This window comes from Cygnus olor, chromosome 15 (assembly GCF_009769625.2).
Source record: "Cygnus olor isolate bCygOlo1 chromosome 15, bCygOlo1.pri.v2, whole genome shotgun sequence".
NCBI classification, from domain to species: Eukaryota; Metazoa; Chordata; class Aves; order Anseriformes; family Anatidae; genus Cygnus; species Cygnus olor.
In genome coordinates, this window is record NC_049183.1 from 5,968,281 (window position 1) to 5,990,353 (window position 22,073).

Consider the following 22,073-nt stretch of genomic DNA (forward strand, 5'->3'; position numbering starts at 1 on the left):
GGGTTTCTTCTGCAGTTTTTCTTCCACTAGGCCTTGATTCTTCGGTCTCACAGTAGGTATCACTTTGAAATTAAACACTCTGCGAGGCCTTTAATACCACAGATTGAGTAGAAGTCAGGAAGTTCGTTTTTGTCAGCCCCATGAAGCGAGGAAGGATGTTTGCTGTGAATCGACTGGAGCAGCCAGTGTCTAGCAAGGTGGGGAGCTGCTGGTGGAGCCGTGTGGGCATTTAGCTCCCAGAGGCAGCTGAGTTCTGGCCTATTGTTATTTTAAAAGGCAGCAGCCGGAGCTATGGGCTAGAGTGAAACCTCTTGTAGAATCTGCTGCTGCTGCCCAGGGCAAGTCCAAGCCTCGATCCATAGCAGTCCAGACAAATGGCCTTTCCCATAGCCCCCAGGCGTGTGATTGCACAGAGCGCAGGGGAGGAAGCAGCTTGATGTCAGCCAGAAGCACCAGCCTTCACTTCTGAGCTGGCACAGGTGCCTCGTCACCCGAGAGCTGAACTGGTCATGGACTCTGTGTGCTTCCCTGCAGGAGGAGTCGGGGGATAGTGAGATTGACCTGGATGATGATGAAGATGAAGAGGAGGAAGAGGATGTGGAAGATGACAGCATGGAAATCTCCCCAAGCAAATCCAATCACCGAGCAAAGAAGCCAGAGCCTCTAGAGGAAAGTGACAACGACTTCTGACCCTCTAGTAGCAGGACCAGGAGGCACCTTGAAATAAAAACTTTGGAGAGCATTCAGGCCAGGAACTAATATCCTGCCATCTGAAAAGTGCTCGTCAGCATGAATTCAGGAGTTGGTAAATAATGTTCATTAAACTTGAAAATTAAACTTGGATTGCCAGTCCTGTGACTCGCAAAGTATGAACAGTTTATCCGTAATGAGAATCACAGTAATGTGGAGTGCTGTTATTTCCATAATTGCATTAGAACTGGCCCTCATGCACTGCAGTGCCAGAAGTCTCACTCCAGTGAGCATTGTGTGCCTGATTTCCCTGCATTTTATTATGTCCAAACAGATTTTTTGGCTTAATAAAGCTGGATGAAAAGCTGCTCTGGGAACACATTTAAATTGATTTTGAAACTGGCTTAAATCTGTTTATCCTAAACGTACCCTTTCCTTAATCAAGGGCTTGTCTCTACGAAGAGCAGTGCCAGCAGGACTAGAGGAGAGAAGTTAAAACTGGGAAACTAGTGAAAGGATCCTCAAAGCCTACCTTCCATGCAGCATCTCTTAGTATTTCAGCTGTGTCAATGGGAATTGTTCTCAGACTTAAGTGCACCGTGCTTGAGTGTCCTGAGGGCAACTGTGTGAGACTGTGCTGTAACTAAATCCGTATGAAATTAGTCTTTTAATTATACTGGTACTTCTGGGGCAGACTAAGCTTTAGGCGCTCAAATGGCGAGAAGTTGGGCACTGTTGCTTCCTTTTGTTCCTCTGCTTGCCTTTCTTCATGTATCATCGGTCACCAAGAGAACAAATGTCCAAACCCGAAAATCAGTAGAAATTGACTGGTGTGCAATGCTGTTCTCCTGGTAGAAGAGGTCCCCTTTACATTTTTTTATTTAAGAAAACATTCCTACTTGTATCAGGAATAGGTGTATTTTCTGTACTTAATTATTCACCAGTTTTAGCCTGATTTTCTATAGGAACAACATCAAGTGATTGCCCCCTTTGTCTACCCCTCCCTGAAGAACTTTTAGGATACCTGGCCAGTTTCAGTGAAGAGTGGTAAGGATGTCTGGATATTAAATTCCTGCAAACTTTGGGGAAAAAAATAAGGAGATGTTAGGAGAATACTTAATGGAGATACTCAGTTAACCTGGTGAGGAATAAGAGATGTGTGCAGGAGCCAGAAGATCACAAGGTATGTGGTAGGAGCTGAGGGTTAGTGTAGGGCAGTGGTGGTGTTGGGACACGGGCACAAGCCTGTAGGCATCCAGGCTTTGGTAGTGTGCTGCTCACAGAAGTGCTTAGCATACTGGGAAGTTCGGTGGGTTTAACTGGTGCCATCAGTGAAGGTACTCAGATGAAAGCAAAAGCTGGAGTTTTTCTAGCGTATTCCCTCCTTTCCTTTAGCTCTGCTTTAGTGTCACGGTTTGTCTTCACAGGAGCAGAAATCAGTGCTTGATTAGAAGAGTTCATTCTGGTGTGTGTTCATCAGGGCAGGCAAGAGCCCAGGCTGTTCTCTTGCCCTTCCCTTTTCTTCACATCACCGAAGTACTTTGCTTTCCCTCCATCTGAAATCTACAGTCAGGTCCAACCCCTCCATTATTACACTGAAGGAAGGAATACATGAAGGAAGGAATACTTGAAAAACCAAGAGATTTTTCATCTCTCCGATTCTCTGACACCTGTCAGCAGAGCTTAGAACTTAAAATGTCCTGTTGGAACGAGCCAAAACTTCACAGGTAAACGCTCCACAACTTTTATGTAGTTAACAGGACATATGTGGGTGCTGTGACGTGCTGAAATGCACAGAATTATATAAGCTTGAGCTGAACTGGCTGACAGTTAGGACCTTTCTTTGCACCCTTAATTATAAAGTTAATCAGCATTTTGCACCTCACTTCAAAGAAAGCAGACATACAAGATGGCGTTCTTAGTGCTAGATACCTACTGCTTGCCCCATTCCTTCTCCCAAGGGCTGAAATGTCCTGATTTTAGGACCTGATCTGAAAACATTCTTTCATGGTATTCAGGGAATCCGTTCTGGTCCTCCCTGCATGCTGAAAGAGATGCATTTGACCTGTGAGGGAGATTTCCCATGTGACTGGACACAGTCTCTGAGTTTGGACCAGTTTTCTGTTATTTCCTATACCGTAGGCTGAAATGGAAAGCTGATGTACTAAATCATGTGCGTAGAGGCAGAGCCTCTTCAGGCAGCACTGCCACCTAGCCTTTCAACAGGGCCTGCCAGGTTTTAGGGGAGCTGTGGTTTGCATTGCAGCTTCTTGTATCAGGCATGAACAGCAGTGCTTTTAGCAGCCACCTCCCAGTGCCATGGGAAATGCACCCTCTGAGTATTTGACACTTTCAGCACGGAAGTGTTTTTCTGTAGCTAGGTATGTGTACGTGCATACAGATCTATAAATGTCTTTCAGATTGTTGTTAACCCCGTATTTCCTGCAGCTCCAGGGTTTGCGAGCCTGCTTGGGATTGTTGATTGCTGTCTCCCTTTGGTACTTCAGGTAGCATTTCAGCTTGGGGTTAAACACAGACTTTGGGCAGAGCTGGCCTCAAGGCCCTGTCTGTCCTGAAATAATGATGACAGAGGTAGGACTTCAATCACTCAGCATCACTATATCCTGTTGGAGGTCACGAGCCAGCCTCTAATGCCTCATGGAAAAGCCACGAGCCCTCCTGATGTGCTAGAACAGGGTGTGGGGTCTCCAGCCTGGGCAGGGGAACGCAGTCCTAGTGGTGCACCCAGAATGTCCTATGTAATGATCCACAACCAATAGAGGAAGGCAGTGCAAAGGCATTTTTCCAGCTAGGAACCAATTTATTTCCAAGTATGTACATATCGCACAGCTCACCCCAGCATTCCTCCAGGATCAGCCCACAGCGGTGTTTGGAGCAGGACTACAGCAGCAGCATGTCCAAGTGTGGACTCTGGCTGGGGTGGATCAGGGAGAGGGGCAGTGGCTGGCAGGGGCTCTGGGGGCTGCACAGACTGCCTTCTGGTCATCTGCAAACCTTGTACCCTCTGGAAAATCACCGTGTCTCTGCTGCACACCCAGAGGCATCACCGGGCACCTCTGCTTTCAGCAGCTGCCTGCCCAGAAGGTGACCTGCTAGGGGAGGACCCTCTCTGGAGCTGGGACAGTGGGAAGACACGTCCCAAGGTCACCCAGCTTGTCACCGATGGCAAGAGCAGGAAAACCAAGAAGTCCAGCCTAAGCTTGTGAGAGGCAGAACTTTGTCAGGAGGCCTCCCAGCAGCACCTGGATGCATGTGCTGGAGATGGCCCATCCTCATGCAGTGCTGTTCCTCTTCCAAACACCCTCCTGCTCCTCCTTCCTTTCTCCCAAGGGCTCTTTATTTCCCAAGGCCTTTCTAGATGGTTCTACTCCTACACCTTGGGATTTCTGTCTCTTCCAAGAGGCTTTGATGCAGCACAGCACTACCAAACACTTTGGGCATGCCCAGCCAAAACCATCCTGTTACTGAGGGCATGGCAAGGCACTCCGCTGCACAAGGAGCAGCCCCTGCTCTGAAGTCCCCTGGTCCAAAGTACCACCGACTGATCTGAGCAAGGGAACAGCAAAGCTCTCATCTCTCCGGGACTTCAGCGGGAGCTGCAGGATGGGGCTGTATTTGGTCTGGTGAGAAGGGGCGGCTGTTTCACCCGGTTCTCCCAGCCTCTTCCTAGCAGACCTCAATGGAGAAGAGCTGGCACTTGGAGCAACGTCCTGGGGCCGGGCTGGGGTGCCATGACGTTTGCCTACAGCAACCCAGGGTGAGAAGAGAGCCAAACTCCTGGGTGGTCAGGATGTGCCTGGTCTGGGACAGGCTCTGGGCACAGCCCCGCGGCCCCAGCATCACGGAGATCACAGGAGGGGTTTGCTGCCCAGGCAGTGGGAGGTAAGTCACCCCTGTGCATGGGAAAAGGGCCTGGCGTGTGGGGTGTCCCCCCCTCCCTCCTGTTTCCATTTCACCCATTCACATAGCCTCGAAGCTCCCCCAGGGCTCGGCTGAAGGGGCACCCAGCCATGCATTCCCCAGCTTTTTAACGCTGGCAAGTGTTGACCCTCGTGCACTGCTGATCCGGAGCCCCAGGTCCCAGCAGCTGCGAGCCCCTCGGGGCCATGCTGAGAGCTGCGGGGCTCTCCTTGCCCCTGCTCTCCCCTGCCGGGCGGCGGGCCCAGCATCCTCCTGCACAGGCACAGCGGCCGAAGGGACGCCCTCCGCCCCACCAGGCCACCTCCTCGTGGCGGCCAGGGGCCCTCACACCTCCACGACGCAGTCGGGCGAGTTTGTCCGGATGGCGTCAGAGATCATCTTGGCTCCCGACTGGCCGATGCGGTTCCCTTGCAGGCTGAGAGAAGGGAGGAAGAGGAGTTCAGGCTTGGATACGGGGTGCAGCAAGATCCCCAGCAGGTTCGAGAGAAGCTCCCCAGCTTTGCACCAGCCTCCAGCATCGCTTGCACCCTCCCCACACCAGCCCAGACCTCCTGCGAGGACCCTGGTCACAGAGGACTCTGGCTTTGAGAGCCCCGAGGCAGCCAGGTGAGCAGCTGTAGAACGCCCCTGGGGAGCTGGAAGGGCTGATCCAGCTGGACCTTGTGGTATTTTGGGGAGTGTTTGACTTTTAGGATGGTTCTTTGCCCTGAAGGCATCCCCAGAGAGGAGCTGTGGGGTCTGGAACGGTGTAGGGATGTTGGCTGCCACTCGGGAGGAGATCGGGATGCCCTGGTCCCCAGCCCCGCTGGGGAGGACCCTGCAGGGCAGCTGGGGATGGGCAGTGCCAGCAGTGGGGAAGGTCGCCTTACCATTCCTGCGGTCTCCCCCAACCCCTGCCTTACCGTCCAGCTCAGCAGCCACTTACTTGACGTACGTGAGGCCGTGGTTCCCCTTCAGAGCGGTGGCGATGCAGATGGCTCCGTCCATGCCCAGGGAGTTCTCCTGCAGGCTGCGGGAGGCGGCAGGGTCAGAGCACCGACCTCCAGCAAGGTCTGGGAGCGTTCTTCCTGCCTCGCCCCGGGGAGCAGGGTACTCACTTGAGCCTGCGGAGGCTCCGGTTCACCTTCAGTGCGTTGGCCATCGCTTTGGCCCCTGCCACGCCAATGAAGTTTCCTCTCAAGCTGCAAAGGAAGGCAGGCCATGGGGGAGGACAGCCCGGGGTGACCCGTGGGCCCCATGCTCTCCATGGGCGAGAGGAGGAGGTGGGAGAGGCAGCCCCACGTCAGCGAGCCAAGGGACAGGTAAGTCTGGTAGGCCATGATGCAGGGGATGCAAGGGGTGATGAGCCAAAGACCGGGGCCTCGGACACCCCCAGGCAGCAGTGTCACTGTGACGGGGACTCGCTGGCCCCACCGAGCACTTACTCCAGGATCTGCAGACTCTTGTTGACCATCAAGGCCTCTGCTAGGGCTTGGGCCCCGGCCGCGCCAACTGAAGCCACCTGAAGGCTGCAAGAGAACAAGAGACCTTCAGTGCACGTCCTGAGGTGGCCGTGGTGTGCTAATTAGACAAGCTAATCAGACTAGCTGCAATGCCAGGGCCCTGCCACAGCCTGGGTACTCACTGGAGATCTGCCAGGGTCGTGTTGACCTTCAGCGCAGCAGACAGGGCAGCCATTCCCTCATCTCCGATGGCATTCTCCTGCAAGCTAAGACATGGAAATCCTGCGTCTGCCCCCAGCCCGAGCACCCAGGAGCAGGGAGACGGGCAGCGAAGGGCATCGAGCACAGGGCATGGTGTGCCAAAGTGCCCTGGGGGTCCCTGCCCAGGGGTGCCCAGGACCTGCCCACCTGTATCCCCACTTACTCGAGGCTGGCCAGGCTGCTGTTGGACTTGAGTGCTTGTGCCAGCGCCGTGGCAGCGTTTGCCTGAATGAAGTTCCACTGCAAGCTGCAAAAGAAGGGGAGGTGAAGGCCGGGGCTGCAGGCTGGGGGATGCCCTGGTCCCTCCGGGCTCAGCACCCAGTGAGCTCAGCACCCATCCGCTCACCACCTCCAACGTGGTGGAGGCTTGGGGGCGACCCTGTTCACCCAGTGCAAGGCCCCCACGGGTCCATGCAGGATGGCACGCTCCACGTCCCGTGGAAGGGCAACTCAAGGAAGCCACTTGCACACCAGGTCCGAGGGAAACTCACTGGAGGGACGTGAGCGCCCTGTTCTCCTTCATCGCCAGAGCGATGGCCTTGCCGCCTTCATCATACAGCAGGTTGGCTGCTAAGCTAGGGGCAGAGGACAGAGGACGTGAATCACACATGGTTTGGGACATCTCCAGCGACACCGCACAGCAGCGTGGGTGCCCTCCTGGGCCCGTGGGACTTACTCCAGCCTCCTGAGGGTGCTGTTGGTCCGCAGGGCGCGGGCGATGGCGGGGCCCCCCTCCTTGCTGATGGAGTTCTCCCGTAGGCTGGGGAAAGATAGAGGCTGGGGGGGAGCGCCAAGGCAGGGCATCGGATGCCCCCCCCAGCCCCTCTGCCCCCTGCTCTGGGGCTGTAACCATCTGTGGCAACAGAATCTCCACCAACATCTGCATCTCCATTCCTTGCATTGCTGTCTGCAGCGAAACAAGCTGCAGCTGTTCTCATCAAGAGATGTCCTCGGAGAAGAGAAGCCTGAAGTCTGACCTCGTGGTGTGGGGCTGTGCACAGTAACTGTCCAGGCTGCCCCACTGAAAATAGGGATCACGGATCACAGCGTGGCTGAGGTTGGAGGGGACCCCTGGGCCTATCTCCTCCACCCCCCGCTCCAGCAGGCTGCCCAGGCCCATGTCCGGGTAGCTTTTGGAGATCTCCAAGGAGGAGACTCCACAGCCCCTCTGGGCAACCTGTGCCAGGGCTCCATCACCTGTAAAGAAGCGCTTCCTGGTGTTCAGACAGAGCCTCCTATGATTTCTGTGGGGTGGCATTAGGTGGAACAGAGCTGCTGTCACAAGTGCCCTGCTGTCACCCCTCCCTGGAGCAGCTAGTGTTTGCAGCACGCCCCACAGATGTGAGCACTGCCAGCTTATCGGGGTTTTTCTCAGCCTATTTCCCTGCTGTGATCGCTTTGTTGCAAGACAGCTGAGCTGATACTGTCTCACGGAGGGAGAAAGTTAACGACTTCCAGCTTTCGGCCTTTGGAGGGACCAAGGCTGCTTTCAGCATCCGGAACACTCGTGGAAGCAGCCAGGCACAAGCCCAGACTGCCAAGGAGCTCCCGTGTGTCCCGTCTGTGGAGAGAGCTGTGCCCCAGGGCGGCATTGCTGGGACAGGGTGGCCAGAGGGGCCGCCACTTACTTGAGGTTGATGAGTCCCTTGTTGGAGCAGAGAGCCACTGTCAGAGCGGCGACCCCGGCGCTGCTGATGGAATTGCTCTGGAGACTGACACAAAGAGGGGGGCATTAGGATGGGCCACTCTTGGCACCACTAGGTGGGCTGTGGGGTTGTGTCGGGGGTTAAAAGCACCTGTTACACCAAGAACCCAGCAGCTCCCCGGTGCGGGGAGCCGAGGCCAAAGGAGCAAACGTGGAGGAAGCAGTAGGCACCCAGCAAGGGGCTTTGTGGCAGCAGGGTGGGAGGCAGCCAGAGGCTGCCACGTGTCGGGGACTTACTCGAGGCTTTGCAGGCTGTGATTGACCTTCAGAGCTTCAGCCAAGGCGACCGAGCCATTGTCTCCAACAGAGTTGCTGGAGAGCCTAAGACACAAGGCCAAGCGAGTGTTACCAGCAGCTGTGTCACAACCCAAGCCCCTGCCAGCAGCGTGGGGTCCACAGTCCCCTGCCTTCCAGCGGGACCTGGGCAGCTTTGCTGGCCTTCCCTTGCTGGGGCCGTGCTTAGACCTGCTGCCAAGGATCCATTTGACCCAGCAGGAGTCCCACCACAGGGTCCCCGTGTGCAGGGCCTGGTGTACCTTTGGGTCCTGGGAACACCCTCAGGGTCCAACAACAAGCAGGAATTTGCTGCAGTCTAATTTCCAACCCACACACACCTGTGTTGCTGTATCAAAATTGCTTTTTGGCTGAAACCTCTTTTATTGTACCTACAGGGCCTGGAGACCCACCATTCTGGAGGGCAGCTTGGCCCCTTGGTTCGCTCCGTGGCTCCCTGCTTCCCCAGAGGTAAGCAGAGCAACTCAGCACCGGGTCTATCCGAAAGCCATTCTGACACGCTTCCCACCCTCACCCACGATAGTCCCCTTGGACAAAGCTAGCAAAGCCTGCCCTGGCTGTGTAGCATGGCCCAGACCCCTGCCCTCAGAGCCCAGGGACACGTGGCATTGGCACTGCCATCCCTTGGCCTTGCGCTTCCCCTGTCGGCTCTCACATTAGTTCCTTGAGGCTGCAGTTCCGCTTCAGTGCTTCTGCTATTTTCCTTGCGCCCTGGGCTCCGATGGAGTTTTTCTGCAGGCTGCAAAGGAGAGGAAGTCACCTACGATTATCAGCCAGCCCCAGTCACGTCTCTGCTGGCAGCACCTGTACCCCCTTCCTCCCCTAGAGACTGTTCTCAGCTCTGGCAGTGCTCTTCCACCCTGCATGCACCCTGAGAACACGTCAGGCTGGGAAAGAAATTGGGTTGTGACAGTCTCTAAAGGCCTGGAAGGTCTTTGCTGACAGGGGTGGTGTGGGGACAGTAAACTAGGAAAAGCAGCGCAGTGGGAAAGCCCAGGCTCTGCTGCTTGGCCCTCATGGCCAGCCAGATGCCAGGATGTGGCCGAGCCGGAGCCCACGCGGGATCTGCTGGTGGCTGGGAGGAGCAGGGGGGCACCGGGTCCCAGTCACTCACTGCAGGGTCGTCAGCTTGTGGTTGGTTAGCAGGGCCTCGGCCAGGAACGTGGCACCGTCCTCCTTGATCACGTTGTGCTGCAGGCTGCAAGGAGGGAGGAGCAAGCTGTCAGCGAGCACCAGGGCGGGCGGCACCTGCTTCATCTCAGCACCCCCAGACACACAAACACCCGTCCAGGGCTGCCACCAGTGCTGGGTGAGCAGGAACCCCCCTGTTACAGCACTAAAGGGTTCCCAGCTTCACTGCCCACAGCAGTCTGCTTTGCTGTTGTGCAGTCCTGCATCCCAACGAAGATTTAGGGCCCCTCTGGCTGATGGGGATTTAGGGCCCATATTATTTCTGTGCCTCCTGCAGTCAGGCTTGCTGCCCAGCACAGCCAAACCAGGGTGTGCACAGGGACTCCCCACGAGGGCAGGGAAACCGCGATGTGCAGCCCTCCAGGCAGCTCAGCCCTGCAGGCAGCTCGTCCCATGCCTCTGCTCCTGGGGGTGCTGCAGAAGTTGAGACTTACTTCAGGGAGAGCAGGACTTGGTTTTTTTTCAGTGCATCAGCCAGCGCTTTCGCTCCCGAGGGGCCGATAGAGTTGCTCCGCAGGCTGGGGCGAGGCAGGGGAGAGGTGAGCAGAAAGGATGCGGTTAGCAAGACGCGAGTGGCACTCGCCCACCCGCACCGGGACCGGCATCCGAGCGGGATGTGCCCGCTTTAAGCCAAATGCCTCCACGTGGCGCTGCCTTGGGACCACTCCTCTCCCTCCTGATGTCCCCTTGTCCCCGGGCTGTTAGTGTCCGGGTGGGACACCGTCGATCTGACATTTATTAACGAAGCCACGTGAAGGGACTGTGGCAGTTGGCCGACACGCGCTCAGCGCAGCTGAGAGCTGCTGTGGGATGCCGGTGGCTTGCAGGCTGCGCCCACCCCTGCAGCAGCGCTGCGTTGGGCACGAGGCTGTCCCCAGCTCCGTCGGGCCAGGCGGGGTTTGGCTGCGCAGGGACGGCGCGGCACGAGCTGGGAGGAGGTAACACTTACTCCAGCACCATCAGGCTCCTGTTCACCATCAGCGACCTGGCCAGTGCTTTGGCACCCTTGTTGCTGATCTGATTTTCTGCCAAGCTGCCCAGAAAAAGAGAACGGGTGTCTGTCAGGGGAAGGAAGAGGCTCTCACAGCCCCGGTGAGTCTGGGAGCGCTGCTGGGACACAGCTGGGGACGGTGCAGCACAGGAGAGCGATGGGGAGTGTTTGCTCGGTGGGCGACACGGCCCTGCCTCGCTGTGCAAATGCTTCGGGGTGTGCTCCCCTGGGGTGGGACTGCAGGGACAGGGTGGAAAGGGAGTTTCTAGACTTAATTCATGTAGTGAAATGGAGAGGTCACAGTGAAGGGGCCTCTGTGTGCAGCCACAGACAAGGAAGGGAAGGGAGATGGGAAAGAGAGGACCCGTCTTCTTGGGGCCACGCATCTCCATGCACCAGCTGGTCTAACCCATGCTGAGCCCCTTGTGCCCAGCAAACAACCAGGACCTTGGGAGGTGGGTTACCAAGACAAGCAATCTGCAGCTTGCTGCCCAAATTACAGGTTTAAGAACAGCAAAGAGGTAGGAGTCCAGCTAAAAATAACCGAGGAGGGTGGCACTGATCAGGATTTTGGATGAATCATGGCCTGCACTGGAGACAAATGCAGGGCTGCTGCTGGCAGCTTGTCCCAGGGAGCCTGGGCGAGATGGCTGCCCCAGGGAGCATGCTCCCGAAGCAGGGTAAGGTGCAGGAGCCCCCCGTGTGGGGCTGTCCTTGTCACCTGGCACCCTGGGGAGCCAGCGGGACGGCTGCTCCTGGAGGCCCCTCGCTCTGGTTCTCCCCAGGAAGAGCTCATCTGGGCCAGGTCCTACCTGAGCTTCTGGATCTGACAGTCCTTCACGCTCAACACGCTGCCCAGCAGCTCCATCACATTGTCCTTAAACTGGTTATTGTCCAGCCTGGAGGAAATAGAAGGAAAGAGCAAAAGGCAAGGTATTTTGGAGAACAAAAAGTGAGGAAAAGACTACCCACAGCTGCATAGGAACACAGCTGTCCCATGATGTCTGCACTTCCCAAGCGGAAAAACTCAGGCACAGAAGCAGAGGTGGCTTCCCTGAGACTGCAGATCTGGCCCCGTGCCATCCCCAGGACAGAGGACAGCTTCGTGGTGACGGACAGCGCTGGTGGGCCTACATCTCCTGTAGACACCTGGGGTTTTGAGTCACGGGAGCAGTCTGGTGTCCCTGCTTGCTAATCCGAGTGCAGCCCCACTGCGCCTTACCTGAGGTTGTGGCAGAAGAGGAGCTGGGGGAGCAGGCTCTTACAGACGTTGTAAGTGAGGCAGTTGGAGAGGTTGGTCTCCTCCATGCACACGTTGGAGACCTGCAGGAGATACGCCAGGACAGAGCAGTTCACTGGCGTGAGCATCCCGGCCAAGCTCTCGTTCTTCATCGCTTCCTCCACAGACTTGGCAGTCTCCATGTGCTGGATCTCATACAGGCAGTGCACGGTGTTCACTGTCCGCGAGGAGATAACGTAGTCCGTGTTCAGGCAGCCCTGGAGGAAGCTGATCGCTTGGCTCCTGAAGCTGTTGTGCTCATCCTTCGCCAGGAGCCACCCGGAGAGCACCTTGTTCACCTGGGGGGAGAGGAGCCCCGAGAGGAAACGCACGAAGATATCGAGCTGCCCGTCCTCGGCCTGCAGCGACCTCTGAACAGCACTCTTGAAGTGGTTGAGGAAACCCAGCTTGGGCCAGGACATCCCGTTCTCTGTGAAGAGGTCGAATATTGCCCGCTTTGCAGCAGTGTAATAATAAATAGCTGCTAAAAACTCCTGTATGGTTAGGTGGGAAAAATAATAGGCTGTGGAGGACTGCATCTCCTCTTTGAGTAAGAGTCTGCTGCACAAGCTGCTCTGCAGCAAGGAAAGGTCTATGCCGTACGTCTTCATGTCCTGCTCATAAAACACGTACTTCCTTTTGAGCAGGCTGTAGAAGGCCAGCCTGCCCAGGCTGCCCATTATTTTCTTGCTGTTGTTCACAGCTTGCTCAATCCTGAGTGTTTCTCTCTGCTTTTCTGGCCAGTCACTGCTCAAAGCCATTTTAAAATAATAGGAATAGATTTCTGATAAGGTTTTAGGAACAACTGTCATTTCTTGGGATTGATCGGTGCTGTTTTTTAGGTAATAACCAATTGAAGAGCCAGAAATCCAGCAAAAACCAGGAACTGTGCACATGATGTGTAAAGACCTGTTAGCCTTGATATGATGCAGAACTTGGCTGGACAAGTCTCTGTTGTCAAGGAACATCTGGTCCAAAAATTCTTTCATCTCTGCTGCTCCGAAACCTCGTATTTCTGTCATCCGGTCAACAAGGCCGCCGGGGATTTGGCTGGCTGCTGTTGGCCGTGAGGTGACCCAGACAGAAGCCTCCTGTAACAGGTTGCCACGTATGATGTTGGTGATCAGGTTGTCCACCTGAATCTCCTTTTTGGGATCGGTGCACACAACCGTGTTGGAAAAATCCAAAGGAGTCTTGAACTCGTCCAAGCCGTCGAGGATGAGCAGTGTCCTGGCGGCTCCCGCAGAGATGCAGCTGGGCTCGGTGATGTGAGGGAAGGCCAGGCGGATGAGCCGCTCAGCAGAGAGCTTCTCGTAGGTGTTGAGCTCCCGGAAGGTGAGGGGCAGCACCAACATGATGTCCCTGTTGATCTCCCCCTTTGCCCAGCTGTAGACAAACAGCTTCACCAGCGTGCTTTTGCCAATCCCAGCCACCCCTACGGTCACGGAGATCCGTGGGGGGATGCTGACCTTGGACAGAGGCAGGAAGAGCTTCTCTAAAGGGATGCTCTTGGATACATTACGTAGGCCTTTGGTGGTTTCGATCTGCAGGATGTCGTGCTCCTTCTGCTGGATGTCGGTCAAGCCTTCCACCAGCAGCAGGTTCGTGAGGCGCTGGAGAGGACCCGTCTCCAAGCCATTCCCATAGTAGCTTTGGAGGCTCTCCAGATGTTTCTGCACCATCGGTTCTGCACAGAGAGAAAGGAAACAGAAGGTGAGGGGGAGGAGAATAACCACAAATGCAAATGAGAGATGCTGCTCCACTTTTCTGCCACTCCTGTGAGGAGGGGAAGCTGCATGGAGCCTGTACACAAGGCGTGTGCAAGGGCCCTGACTGGCCTCAGCTGCAGCCTCCACCCACACCTACAGGGCCAGGAGCCTGTTTAAGCTCAGGCCTGGGCCTCCCGTCCCTGCCCGAGCTGTGCTGTAGGAGTGCTTGTCGACAGCTCCACCGCACATGTGCCTGCTGTGGGCCTTGTTGATCCGGACCCTGATCTGTGCACTGCCTTTGCAGCTTGTCCTCGGGCCCTCCTCAGCACTCTGCACTTGTCTGGAGGTCTCTGGCATGTGTCTGGCTCCGGTTTTCCTCCCTGGGGCTGATCCTGTGGCATGACTCCCTGGCTTGGCCTCAGCCCCATTGCCACAGAGCTGGACCCTTGCTTGCACTCAAACCCCAGCAAGTTATTTATATTGAAGTGCAGGATAAAACAGGGACTCGAGGGGAGGAAGAAGCTGGTGTCTGGGGCTGCTGCCTCTGATTAGGGAGCAGAGGAGATGCCTCAGCTGGGGTATGAGCCTGGGGGCTGCAGTTCAGCGCTGCTGACATGGTCCTCCCACTTTCTGCCTCTTCCCAGGCTGCAGAAATGTCTCGGAGGCTGCATGGCCCACCCGAGGCCCTGCTGCATTGCTGCAGTTGGGTGGCGATGGAGGATCCATCCCCAGATGGTCCTGTCAGACTGCATGAACTCCGTGGGAGACACCACCCTCTGAGCACAGGTACGGCATCGGTGCCGCTCTCTGCTGCGGCTCTCACGAGCCCAGCTGCTGCCTGTACCCTCAGCTCTGCTCTGCTCTGCCTACAAGGGCTGTGAGGCTCTGTCCCCGGTGTGGCTGTTGCCAAATGCGACGGCTGCCTGGGGAAGTGCGCTAGAGCAGGCAGGAGGAAGGTCCCTCAGAGCTGGAAAGGCTCCTGTCACCCCTTTGCTGTGTCCTTCCTCAGCTGGTGCTGGAGGAGGCCCTGAGCCAGCAGTAGCGCTGGCATGGGGCTGCGGAGCCCACCTGAGCTGCCATTTGCAGCCCGGCTCTGTGCGCATCGCGGGGCGCTCCAGCTCCTGGCCACAGGCACGTGGACACCCCGTGTCCTGCCCCCCTGTGCGCTGCCTACCGTAAACAGTGATGTGGAGGTAGAGCTGGGAATTGGTGGTCTCGATGAAGGTCTGCAGGCACTGGGAGGCATAGCTGCCCTTGCCAGCCAGGACATCCACCACGGCCCTCACCTGCTCGGGCAGGGAGCTCGCCTCCTGCACCCGGCCGGCCTCCTCCGCTGTGAGGAGGTCCAGCCTCCGCAGGTAGCAGATGATCTCCTCCAGGAACTGTGGTGAGATGGACCTCACCAGCTGCTTCTGGTAGCGATTGATCCAAGCCTCTGTGGGAGAGGAGAGCAGCAGGGTTGGGTCTGGTATGAGGCCTGGGCGTGTGGCTCGGGGGTGCTGGGGAGGGCGGCAGTGGAGCGCCCGGTCTGGCTGGGAGGGCAGCCCTGCTGGGAGCAGGAAGTAAACCAGAGCCCTCCAGGGGAACCTGACAAAGTCCTCCTGGAGGTGATGCCGTCCCACAGCTGTGGCAGGCTGGTTTGTTAGGAGGTGCTTGGTCAAGGTGGTGGCTATAGAAAATGGAGTTAAAGAAACCCAAGAACACAAGAGATGATGCTTCTTCCTGGAAACAAAGCCTGTGCAGAGAGCAGGGTCTGAAGAAGATTGTCTGCCTTCAGAGGCAGCTGCTCCCCCCATGCCAGCACAGCAGTCCCCAAGCCCTCGGACCAGGGACCACCGTCAGTGCTCACACCTGGGTGCTCCACCTCACCCCATTTTTGGACACGAACCCCACCAAGGTGCTGGACTTCCTTGGACCACTGCCCATCCTGCTTCAGTGCCCAGCCACAGCCAGGCCCGAGGACCCGGCTGTGTCAGCGTCCCTGCAGCTCCCTCCGGCCACCACTCACCTTCCATCAGAGGCCTCCCGTGGCATCGGCGATCCCGGGGCGAGGAGCGCGGTGTTGGCAGCAGCACGGCTCTCAGCCTGCGCCCACCACCTTCCCATGGACTGCCCGGTGTTCCCTCGGGCAGGCACGCAGCAGACGGCACGTCAGTGCAAGTTCTGGCTGCCCCGCTCAGCCCTTATCCATCTTCCTGCTGGAACGAGAGGAGCGGCGTGGGAGGGAGCTGCCTCGAGGTAACGCTGCCTTCCCCGCCGCCAGCACAGGGGGACGCGCGCTGAGCTGGTGGCCGTCTGCAGCCACTGCCACGAGCCCACATGGGCCCACACCAGTGCTGAGGCTGCCGCGTGCAGAGCTCGGATGCCAGCACTCAGCCCTGCCCTGCCTGATCCTCTGACACTAAAATCCAGCAGCATCCATCTTAACTTGCGGCTCAGGTCAGCCAAAACCTCAGACTGCTGTGGGCTTGGCAGGGACTGAGCCCGTCATGCTGCAGCATCTCTGCCTGCTTGCCCGGACCTCGCATGCTGCAGGCTTGGTGCCTTCGCCAGCACCGCTTCTGCAGGTGCCTTTCTCGGGCACTGTGGCTGCGTTAAGTGCCCAGACATGCGGTGACACCCCCGTGCCACCTGCAGGGCACCCGGCAAGTGTTTGGGTGCCAGCACTGTCACCTGTGGGTCAGCAGGACTGTGCACTGCTCATCAATTTTCTTTTTGTTGTAAAGGAAGTTGTGGGGCAGCAGCAGAACGACAAAGGACCCGTTTCAGTTTCCAAGCCACCTCGTTGCCGTCCAGAACCTCCGTCACAGCTTGCTGATCGGTGGCAAACACCACATCCTGTTGCAGAGCTGTAGGTGCTCTATTTCAGTGGCAGCGCTGGTGAATGGTAGCGCAGACAGAGCACCTACCCACTCCCTCCCCCTCGTCTGCTGCAGGACCACTGCCAGACTGCTCTTACTTTTGTTTTGTTGTTTAGAAGCGTATCCAGTCATTAAGTCCCATTGTTTTTAAAGCAGAGAGCAGAGGTGAGGAGGGAAATACCTTCCTGCAGAGAATGCTCCAGGCTCCATCTATATTAGCACTTTGTACCATACCTCGTCACCAGCCCTGAAGGCATCGCTGTGGCTGTGTCTGGGTGGGAACGGCTCAGCCCGTGGAGCCAGGACCCCCAGCACCTCCAGGGGCAGCTACTTTAGGCCGGGGCTGTCCGAACACAGCAGCAACACAGACACCACATCTGAGTGCCCTGGCACAGCACCTGGGTTGCGCAGGTCCGTGCCACTTCACCCCGAGGCATGCCAGCCAGGTGCTCTGCAAGAAGTGACCCAGCTCGCAGGCAGGGCTGCCCTTGCCCAAACCCTCTCCTGAGCCAAACGTGGGCACCACAGGGGCTTTGTGCTGCCTGGCCAGCAGTCACAGCTAACTCTCGCTTGCTTTGGTCAAACAAACCCGAGCTCTTCCAGAGAAAAAGCGTCATTACAGCTTTGACCAAGGGAACCTGGAGGAGATTCTGGTCCGTGGTCAGGTCCATGGTACAAGGCTAGGATGCGGGACAGCCCCTTTGCAGTCTCCCCTGCTCATCCTGCCAGGAGACCCGTGTGAGATCTGTTTCCCGACAGCAGACGCGAAGGGTGAGTGCCCAGGCTGCAGGAGGGAGGAGTGGGGCTGAGTCCCGGGGGGCCCTGCACACACTTCGGGGCCGCTCTCTCCTCGAGACCCCTCGCAGCCGGTGAGCGTACAGCGCTGCGCAGTGACGCATGCAGCCCTCCTACACAGCCCATCCCCATCTGCCCGCTGGCAAGCCAAGGTTTGAGGCATGGATTGGGTGCTGGTGCTGTTTTAGGGTAGCTGGGTCTGAACCCACACACTCTCCCTCCAAGAGGGAAAGCCAAATGGTCCTGCTCCTCCTCGGCTGCCCAGCTCTGACCCTCTGGTTTCAGAGGCCCAGAGGCAGCTCAGCTGCCTCGCATTTCACCCCCCAGGCAGCCTCTAGGTCAATTAAAATATCAGCACAAGTTAAAGGAGCTCAGGGAGCAGTTCACAGCAAAATTTTCACCCTTTGATGTCTTCTTGTCTCTAACTGGCCTGGAAGATTCAATTAAGTCTTTGCATGCAGCAGTCTCTAGGTTTCTCATCTTTGCTCTGCAACCAGTAGCGTGGTTAAAATGAAAGGGGTTTTTGCTGCTTGTAGTGATGTTTCACTGTCAGCCCTTCCTCTGAAACATGGCTGGTCAGGAAAAGCCCTTTGATGGGGGAGAACCTGCTCTAATGCTAGAGATTATTTGATCACATCCCTTGGTGCTACATCAAAACGTAATCCTGCTGCTGGAAGCCAGCAGCCGTGGCTCAGCTCATCCAAAAACATCTGACACGAAGAACAAAGCAGCAGAAGAAATGATGCAGTGGCAGCAATTTTTTTCTGCTTCCGGCACGAAAGTTTCCCATGGACGCAGCTCCAGGACTGCCCAGTAGGTGCTGGTTTTCTCCAGGAGGGCGGAAGATGTTATCTGCACAGGCCAGGAGGCTGCAAACACCGCGTGGCCGCCCGAGGGGGATCCAGCAGTGGCTTGTGTCTGTCCTGCCGTGCTGCCGGTGTCCCTGGGAGCGCCAAGGTGATAAGAGGGAGAAGGGGAAGCCGCACAGCTGAACTGGCAAACAGCATCTATGAGCCCCAGGCAGGGAAACATGGGATTTAGTTTGCAAGAAGGTGGCATTACTCATTGGAAGGGTCCTACGCAGCGGGATGCCACCAGACGTGGGGCTCTGGGGACATGGGGACCACTGGCTGGGGTAAGTGAAGTGCCAATGCATGGGGAGGCTTCTGCTGGTGACCCCTGGGCATGGCGGAGTCCTGCGGAGTGCTTTGGCTTTAGCGGTGCTTTTGTCTTCCAACAGAAGATTCGCCCATCTGAGGATGTCTGGTCAACACTTGCGTTGTCCCTTAGCAGAGCTGCGGCCCTACCTCCTTCGTCCCACCACGCCTGTGAGCAGAGGGCGCATGTCCACAACACATCCGTGCCCGGGAGTTGCAGACACCGTGCTGGAAGGGACCCGTACGCAGCTGCATGTCCTCCCTTCTGCTCGTCTTTGGCTCCAGCTCCCTAAACACACTCCTGCTCTCAGCACAACCGCGAGGGATTCGGGCGCCTGCCTGCAGCAGGCCTGGTTCAGCGGGCTGTGCGCACCGTAACCCTGCTACGTGCGGTGTGTGTGACCGAGGTGCGGAGCAGCGTGCCGTGGGGGATGTGGCTGATGCCGAGCAGCGCAGCCCAGCCAGCAGAGCCCAGGGGCCCGGCCTGCCCTGGTGGGACAGGACGAGCTGGCATAGCATGGAGCCTTTGCAGACGCCAGACTGCCTGGAAAACTGTGGAAAATGGCTGATCCGCAGTATTTAGGTATGTTATAAAGCTTCTTACGTTAATTAATAGTTGCATTATTAACCAGGTGCCTCTAGGAGCAATGAACTGCCCATTCCAGTGCAGCTCCATGGCCCCAGACCAGCAGAAACCCTCGGTGCTGCCTCTGCCTTCTCCCCGTCTCACGACCCCCCTGCTGGGGCTCACTGGTTAATTTGGGAGGCCTCGCGCTGAGCCCAGCAGCACGGTGCTCTTGTGCTCGCTCTCCCCCAGCCATGGCAGCAGCGTTGCTCAGAAAGAAACCAGCCTGTCTTCCCACCATTTCCTGGCACGCATGAACCTCGGTGGCATCCTGCTCCGGCAGCGCTCTCCAAGCTGGGGCAGGGGGCGTGATAGCAGCTGGGTCCCCAGGACCAGAGCAGGATCTGTTCCCACAGCACCGGGGACTCGGGGCTGTAGGTAAAGCCGGTGACGAGCTTGGAAGCTGAAAGTAGAAAACTGCCCCTGCTAAAGTGACGTGGGACGTGGCGGTGCTCTTGCTGCAAGGCTGGAAGTCTCCCTTATCGATGCACCACCCCAGCAGCAGTGGGTGCTTTGGTTTTTCCTGCTGCTTATCTACGGGGCGGGGAGGGAGGGCAGCTCTCTGAGGGGCAGCGCATCGCACGCAGGAGCAGCCAGGCCGTCCTCTCCAGCCGCTCTCCCTCCAGCGATGGTTTGAGCAAATCCTCCAGGCGCAGCACGGGCTGCCACCTTTTGGCAGAACAGAAAAGGATTTCACTGAAGCGCTGAAGCGTCTTCTGCATTAGACCCAACTACAGAGCCAACAGATTTGCAGGTAATTCACCCATCTAAGCTTGCACACGATTTTAAGATGCCACCTTATTTTATTTTTACCGTTTGCACGTAATGTTAGCAAAAACGATTGTGCCCACACAGAGTTTCCTGTGTGCACTCTCCCGTCAGCCCTTCTTTACCAGGAGGACTTTCTCAAAACCAGAGGCCCCAGAGGCCATTTTACCCAGGCCACCACCCTGTAGAGACCGGCCGGTGTAAAGTGTCACCAGGAGACAAGGCTGGCTGGGCCTCGCGCGTCCCAGCATCGCAGCAGGCAGTGCTGTCACTGCCCCAGTAAACGTCTTCTAGATGCACCACATCTAACCCCTACCAGGTTTGTTTTTTCCTCCAAAACCTCAACCAGAAAAGCAGGGCCCAGACCCAGCTGGAGTTAAACAGCAAGCAGTGGAGGTGAGGAGCCAGCGAGTGCCTGCAGGCTGTGTGCTAGGAGCCCGAACACCAGATCTCATCAGCAAAAAGCAAGGATTGATCTATGGGTAACTCCAAACCGACAAAAATGAAGCTAATTTCAGAGAAGGTTTCTTGCAGGGTGCTGCTACACCTCGGAAGCCTCAAAATGAAAAATGAAGCATTTACTGAGCTGACTATGCCCTCAGGACAAACTTCAGCACGTATGTGTCTGCAGCTCACGGAAATGCAGACCCTCTCCCCCTGAGCAGTTTCAGCCTCTCTCGCCCCAGGGATCTCCGTTCTCAGGATATCAGCACAAACACTGAGCATGAGCCTGCCCCGTAGCGAGGCCAGCCTCAGCCCCAGCGGGGAGGCAGAGCTGAGGGCGCTGAGCTGCCGCGGTGCTGCCCCGCTGCCGAACCTTGGGGACGCGCCAGGTCCCCCGGGACTTCGGTCACACGGTGCCTGCCCGGAGCTGCGGCTGTGAAGCCCCAAAACCAGCTGCAAGTTCTCAAGAAACTTTTGTGCAACACCGAACATCGTTCGTGCTGCGCTCTCCTCAGACTGCCCCAAATTATGTGGCTGGCCTTGGGTCGCCCTCCACACAGCACTCAAACCGCAGGCGTCTGGTGACAGCACCCGGCCCCTGATCCGGCTGCCCTCTCCTAACAGTCCCATGCCTCCAGGGTTCATAGCATCCCTGATGCTCTTTGGTACTTAAATAAGAGCAGGATTAAGCCTCATGCACCGCCCACAGTGCCCAGCACGCAGTGTCGTGCTACAGGACGCTGGGCATGGACACACGTCCCCTGCCTCCTTGGCCTGCCCTGGCACCTGCAGTTCGTGCATCATGTTTGGGATCCCCACAAGCAAAAAGAGCCCAAGGAGGTACCAGGTGAAGCCACTACGCCTTTGGCCTCATTGTTCCTGTGGCTGGGCACAGGGAGGGCTCAGTGGTCCCATGTCCTGAAGAAGGACATGTGGGTGTAGCCCGGCAGGGAAGCTTTCAAGGCCCATCTGGTTTCATCCCAGCCCCAGGACCCCTGCTCGCTCTTTGATGCGCTGGGCTAGTGGGCAGCATGATGCGCTGAAGGATGCTTATCTCATCCTTTTCTGTTTACACCACATAAATAGCATATTCTATTTACGCTACATTTCTTTGGTTGTTTTTGAAGAGGCCTGAAGTCATCAAAATGGCACTAACATGGGGGCAAAACCTGGTGACGCACAAGGTGGGCAGGCTGCACCGGGCCCGTGTGTGCAGCCAGCAGCAGGCAAGGGGACAGAATTCGTGATGAGGGACAGATCCCCGTGAGGTGCCACGCATGTCCCCGTTGCACACGATTGCTCCTGAGCCTCTCCTCCTCTGGCTGAGCTGTGAGAAGGCCAGCAAGCTCGGGCTGGGAGAGCCAGGACATCTCACAGCAGCAAAGCCGGCGCCGCCGCACATGGCTGCCGCAGCGAGGTGTGCAGCAGCTCGTCCCCACGCTGGGCGGCCAAGCGGCACCCTGCCATCCCGCACGCCACCCAGGTGACAACGGCCAAGCTCCAACCAGCCCCACCAAGACCTTACCTCTGCCTCGCGCCGCCTTCCCCGGGTCCCCGTGCGAGCAGGGCGGGAAGGAGGACACCCCTAGTGCTGGTGGGAGCATCCTCCGCGCCCCTGCATGTCCCCGCTCAGACGTCTCCCCAAAGCTTTGCTCTCTCGCCGCCCGGATGTTCGAGCTCAAGTCAGAAAATGGAAGCCAAGCCCCTGGCCCTGCCCCTCCGGGACCCGAGGAGGAGCTGGGGGCTGCGGGCCACCACAGAGGAGCTGGGGCAGCACCCGGGGGCGGTGGTGGCGGCTCCCCCCACCCTCTGCACCGTGCCAGCCGAGCTGCTTTTGCTCTGTCTCGCTCCTTGCCCCTTCCTGTGCTGTGGGTCTTGCTCGATCTTCCTTCCTGTCACGGCAGAGCTGTCGGGCTGCC

General features: G+C 57.3%; 2 protein-coding genes across 11 annotated transcripts in view; one reads left to right on the forward strand and one right to left on the reverse strand.

Moving 5' to 3' along the window:
• CLUAP1 (clusterin associated protein 1) overlaps window positions 1-1,056 on the forward strand; it is a 75,121-nt gene extending 74,065 nt beyond the window's left edge. For all 7 annotated transcript variants that reach the window (XM_040574615.1, XM_040574614.1, XM_040574620.1 and 4 more), the window contains one exon: window positions 535-1,056. In XM_040574615.1, coding sequence (XP_040430549.1) covers window positions 535-690 — 156 coding nt within the window. In that variant the 3' untranslated portion in view covers window positions 691-1,056. The remainder of the gene's footprint in view (window positions 1-534) is intronic.
• Window positions 1,057-3,000: 1,944 nt separating this feature from the next.
• Window positions 3,001-22,073, reverse strand: NLRC3 (NLR family CARD domain containing 3). 4 transcript variants are annotated; one of them, XM_040574609.1, is made up of 19 exons: window positions 21,680-22,073; window positions 15,513-15,702; window positions 14,679-14,939; window positions 11,739-13,482; window positions 11,329-11,415; window positions 10,475-10,558; window positions 9,960-10,043; window positions 9,449-9,532; window positions 8,990-9,073; window positions 8,278-8,361; window positions 7,964-8,047; window positions 7,012-7,095; window positions 6,827-6,910; window positions 6,499-6,582; window positions 6,257-6,340; window positions 6,057-6,140; window positions 5,730-5,813; window positions 5,558-5,641; window positions 3,001-5,047 (listed from the first exon to the last, which is right to left on the reverse strand). In XM_040574609.1, the coding sequence occupies exons 2-19, from the start codon at window positions 15,517-15,519 to the stop codon at window positions 4,957-4,959; spliced, it is 3,282 nt and encodes a 1,093-aa protein (XP_040430543.1). In that variant the 5' UTR covers window positions 15,520-15,702; window positions 21,680-22,073; the 3' UTR covers window positions 3,001-4,956. The 4 variants fall into 4 exon arrangements, with proteins under 4 accessions (XP_040430543.1, XP_040430546.1, XP_040430547.1 ...); XM_040574612.1 differs by having other exon boundaries at window positions 14,791-14,939; window positions 21,680-22,057; XM_040574613.1 differs by having other exon boundaries at window positions 14,791-14,939; window positions 15,513-15,699; window positions 21,680-22,030.

Bases quoted from the DNA above. Each gene is read 5' to 3' on its own strand.
- NLRC3 (XM_040574609.1), bottom strand. The intron at 11,416-11,738 runs GTAAGGCGCAGT...TATTTCCTCCAG, and splicing joins CTCTTCTGCCACAACCTCAG to GCTGGACAATAACCAGTTTA. The intron at 6,911-7,011 runs GTAAGTCCCACG...CTCTGCCCCTAG, and splicing joins AGCACCCTCAGGAGGCTGGA to CTTAGCAGCCAACCTGCTGT.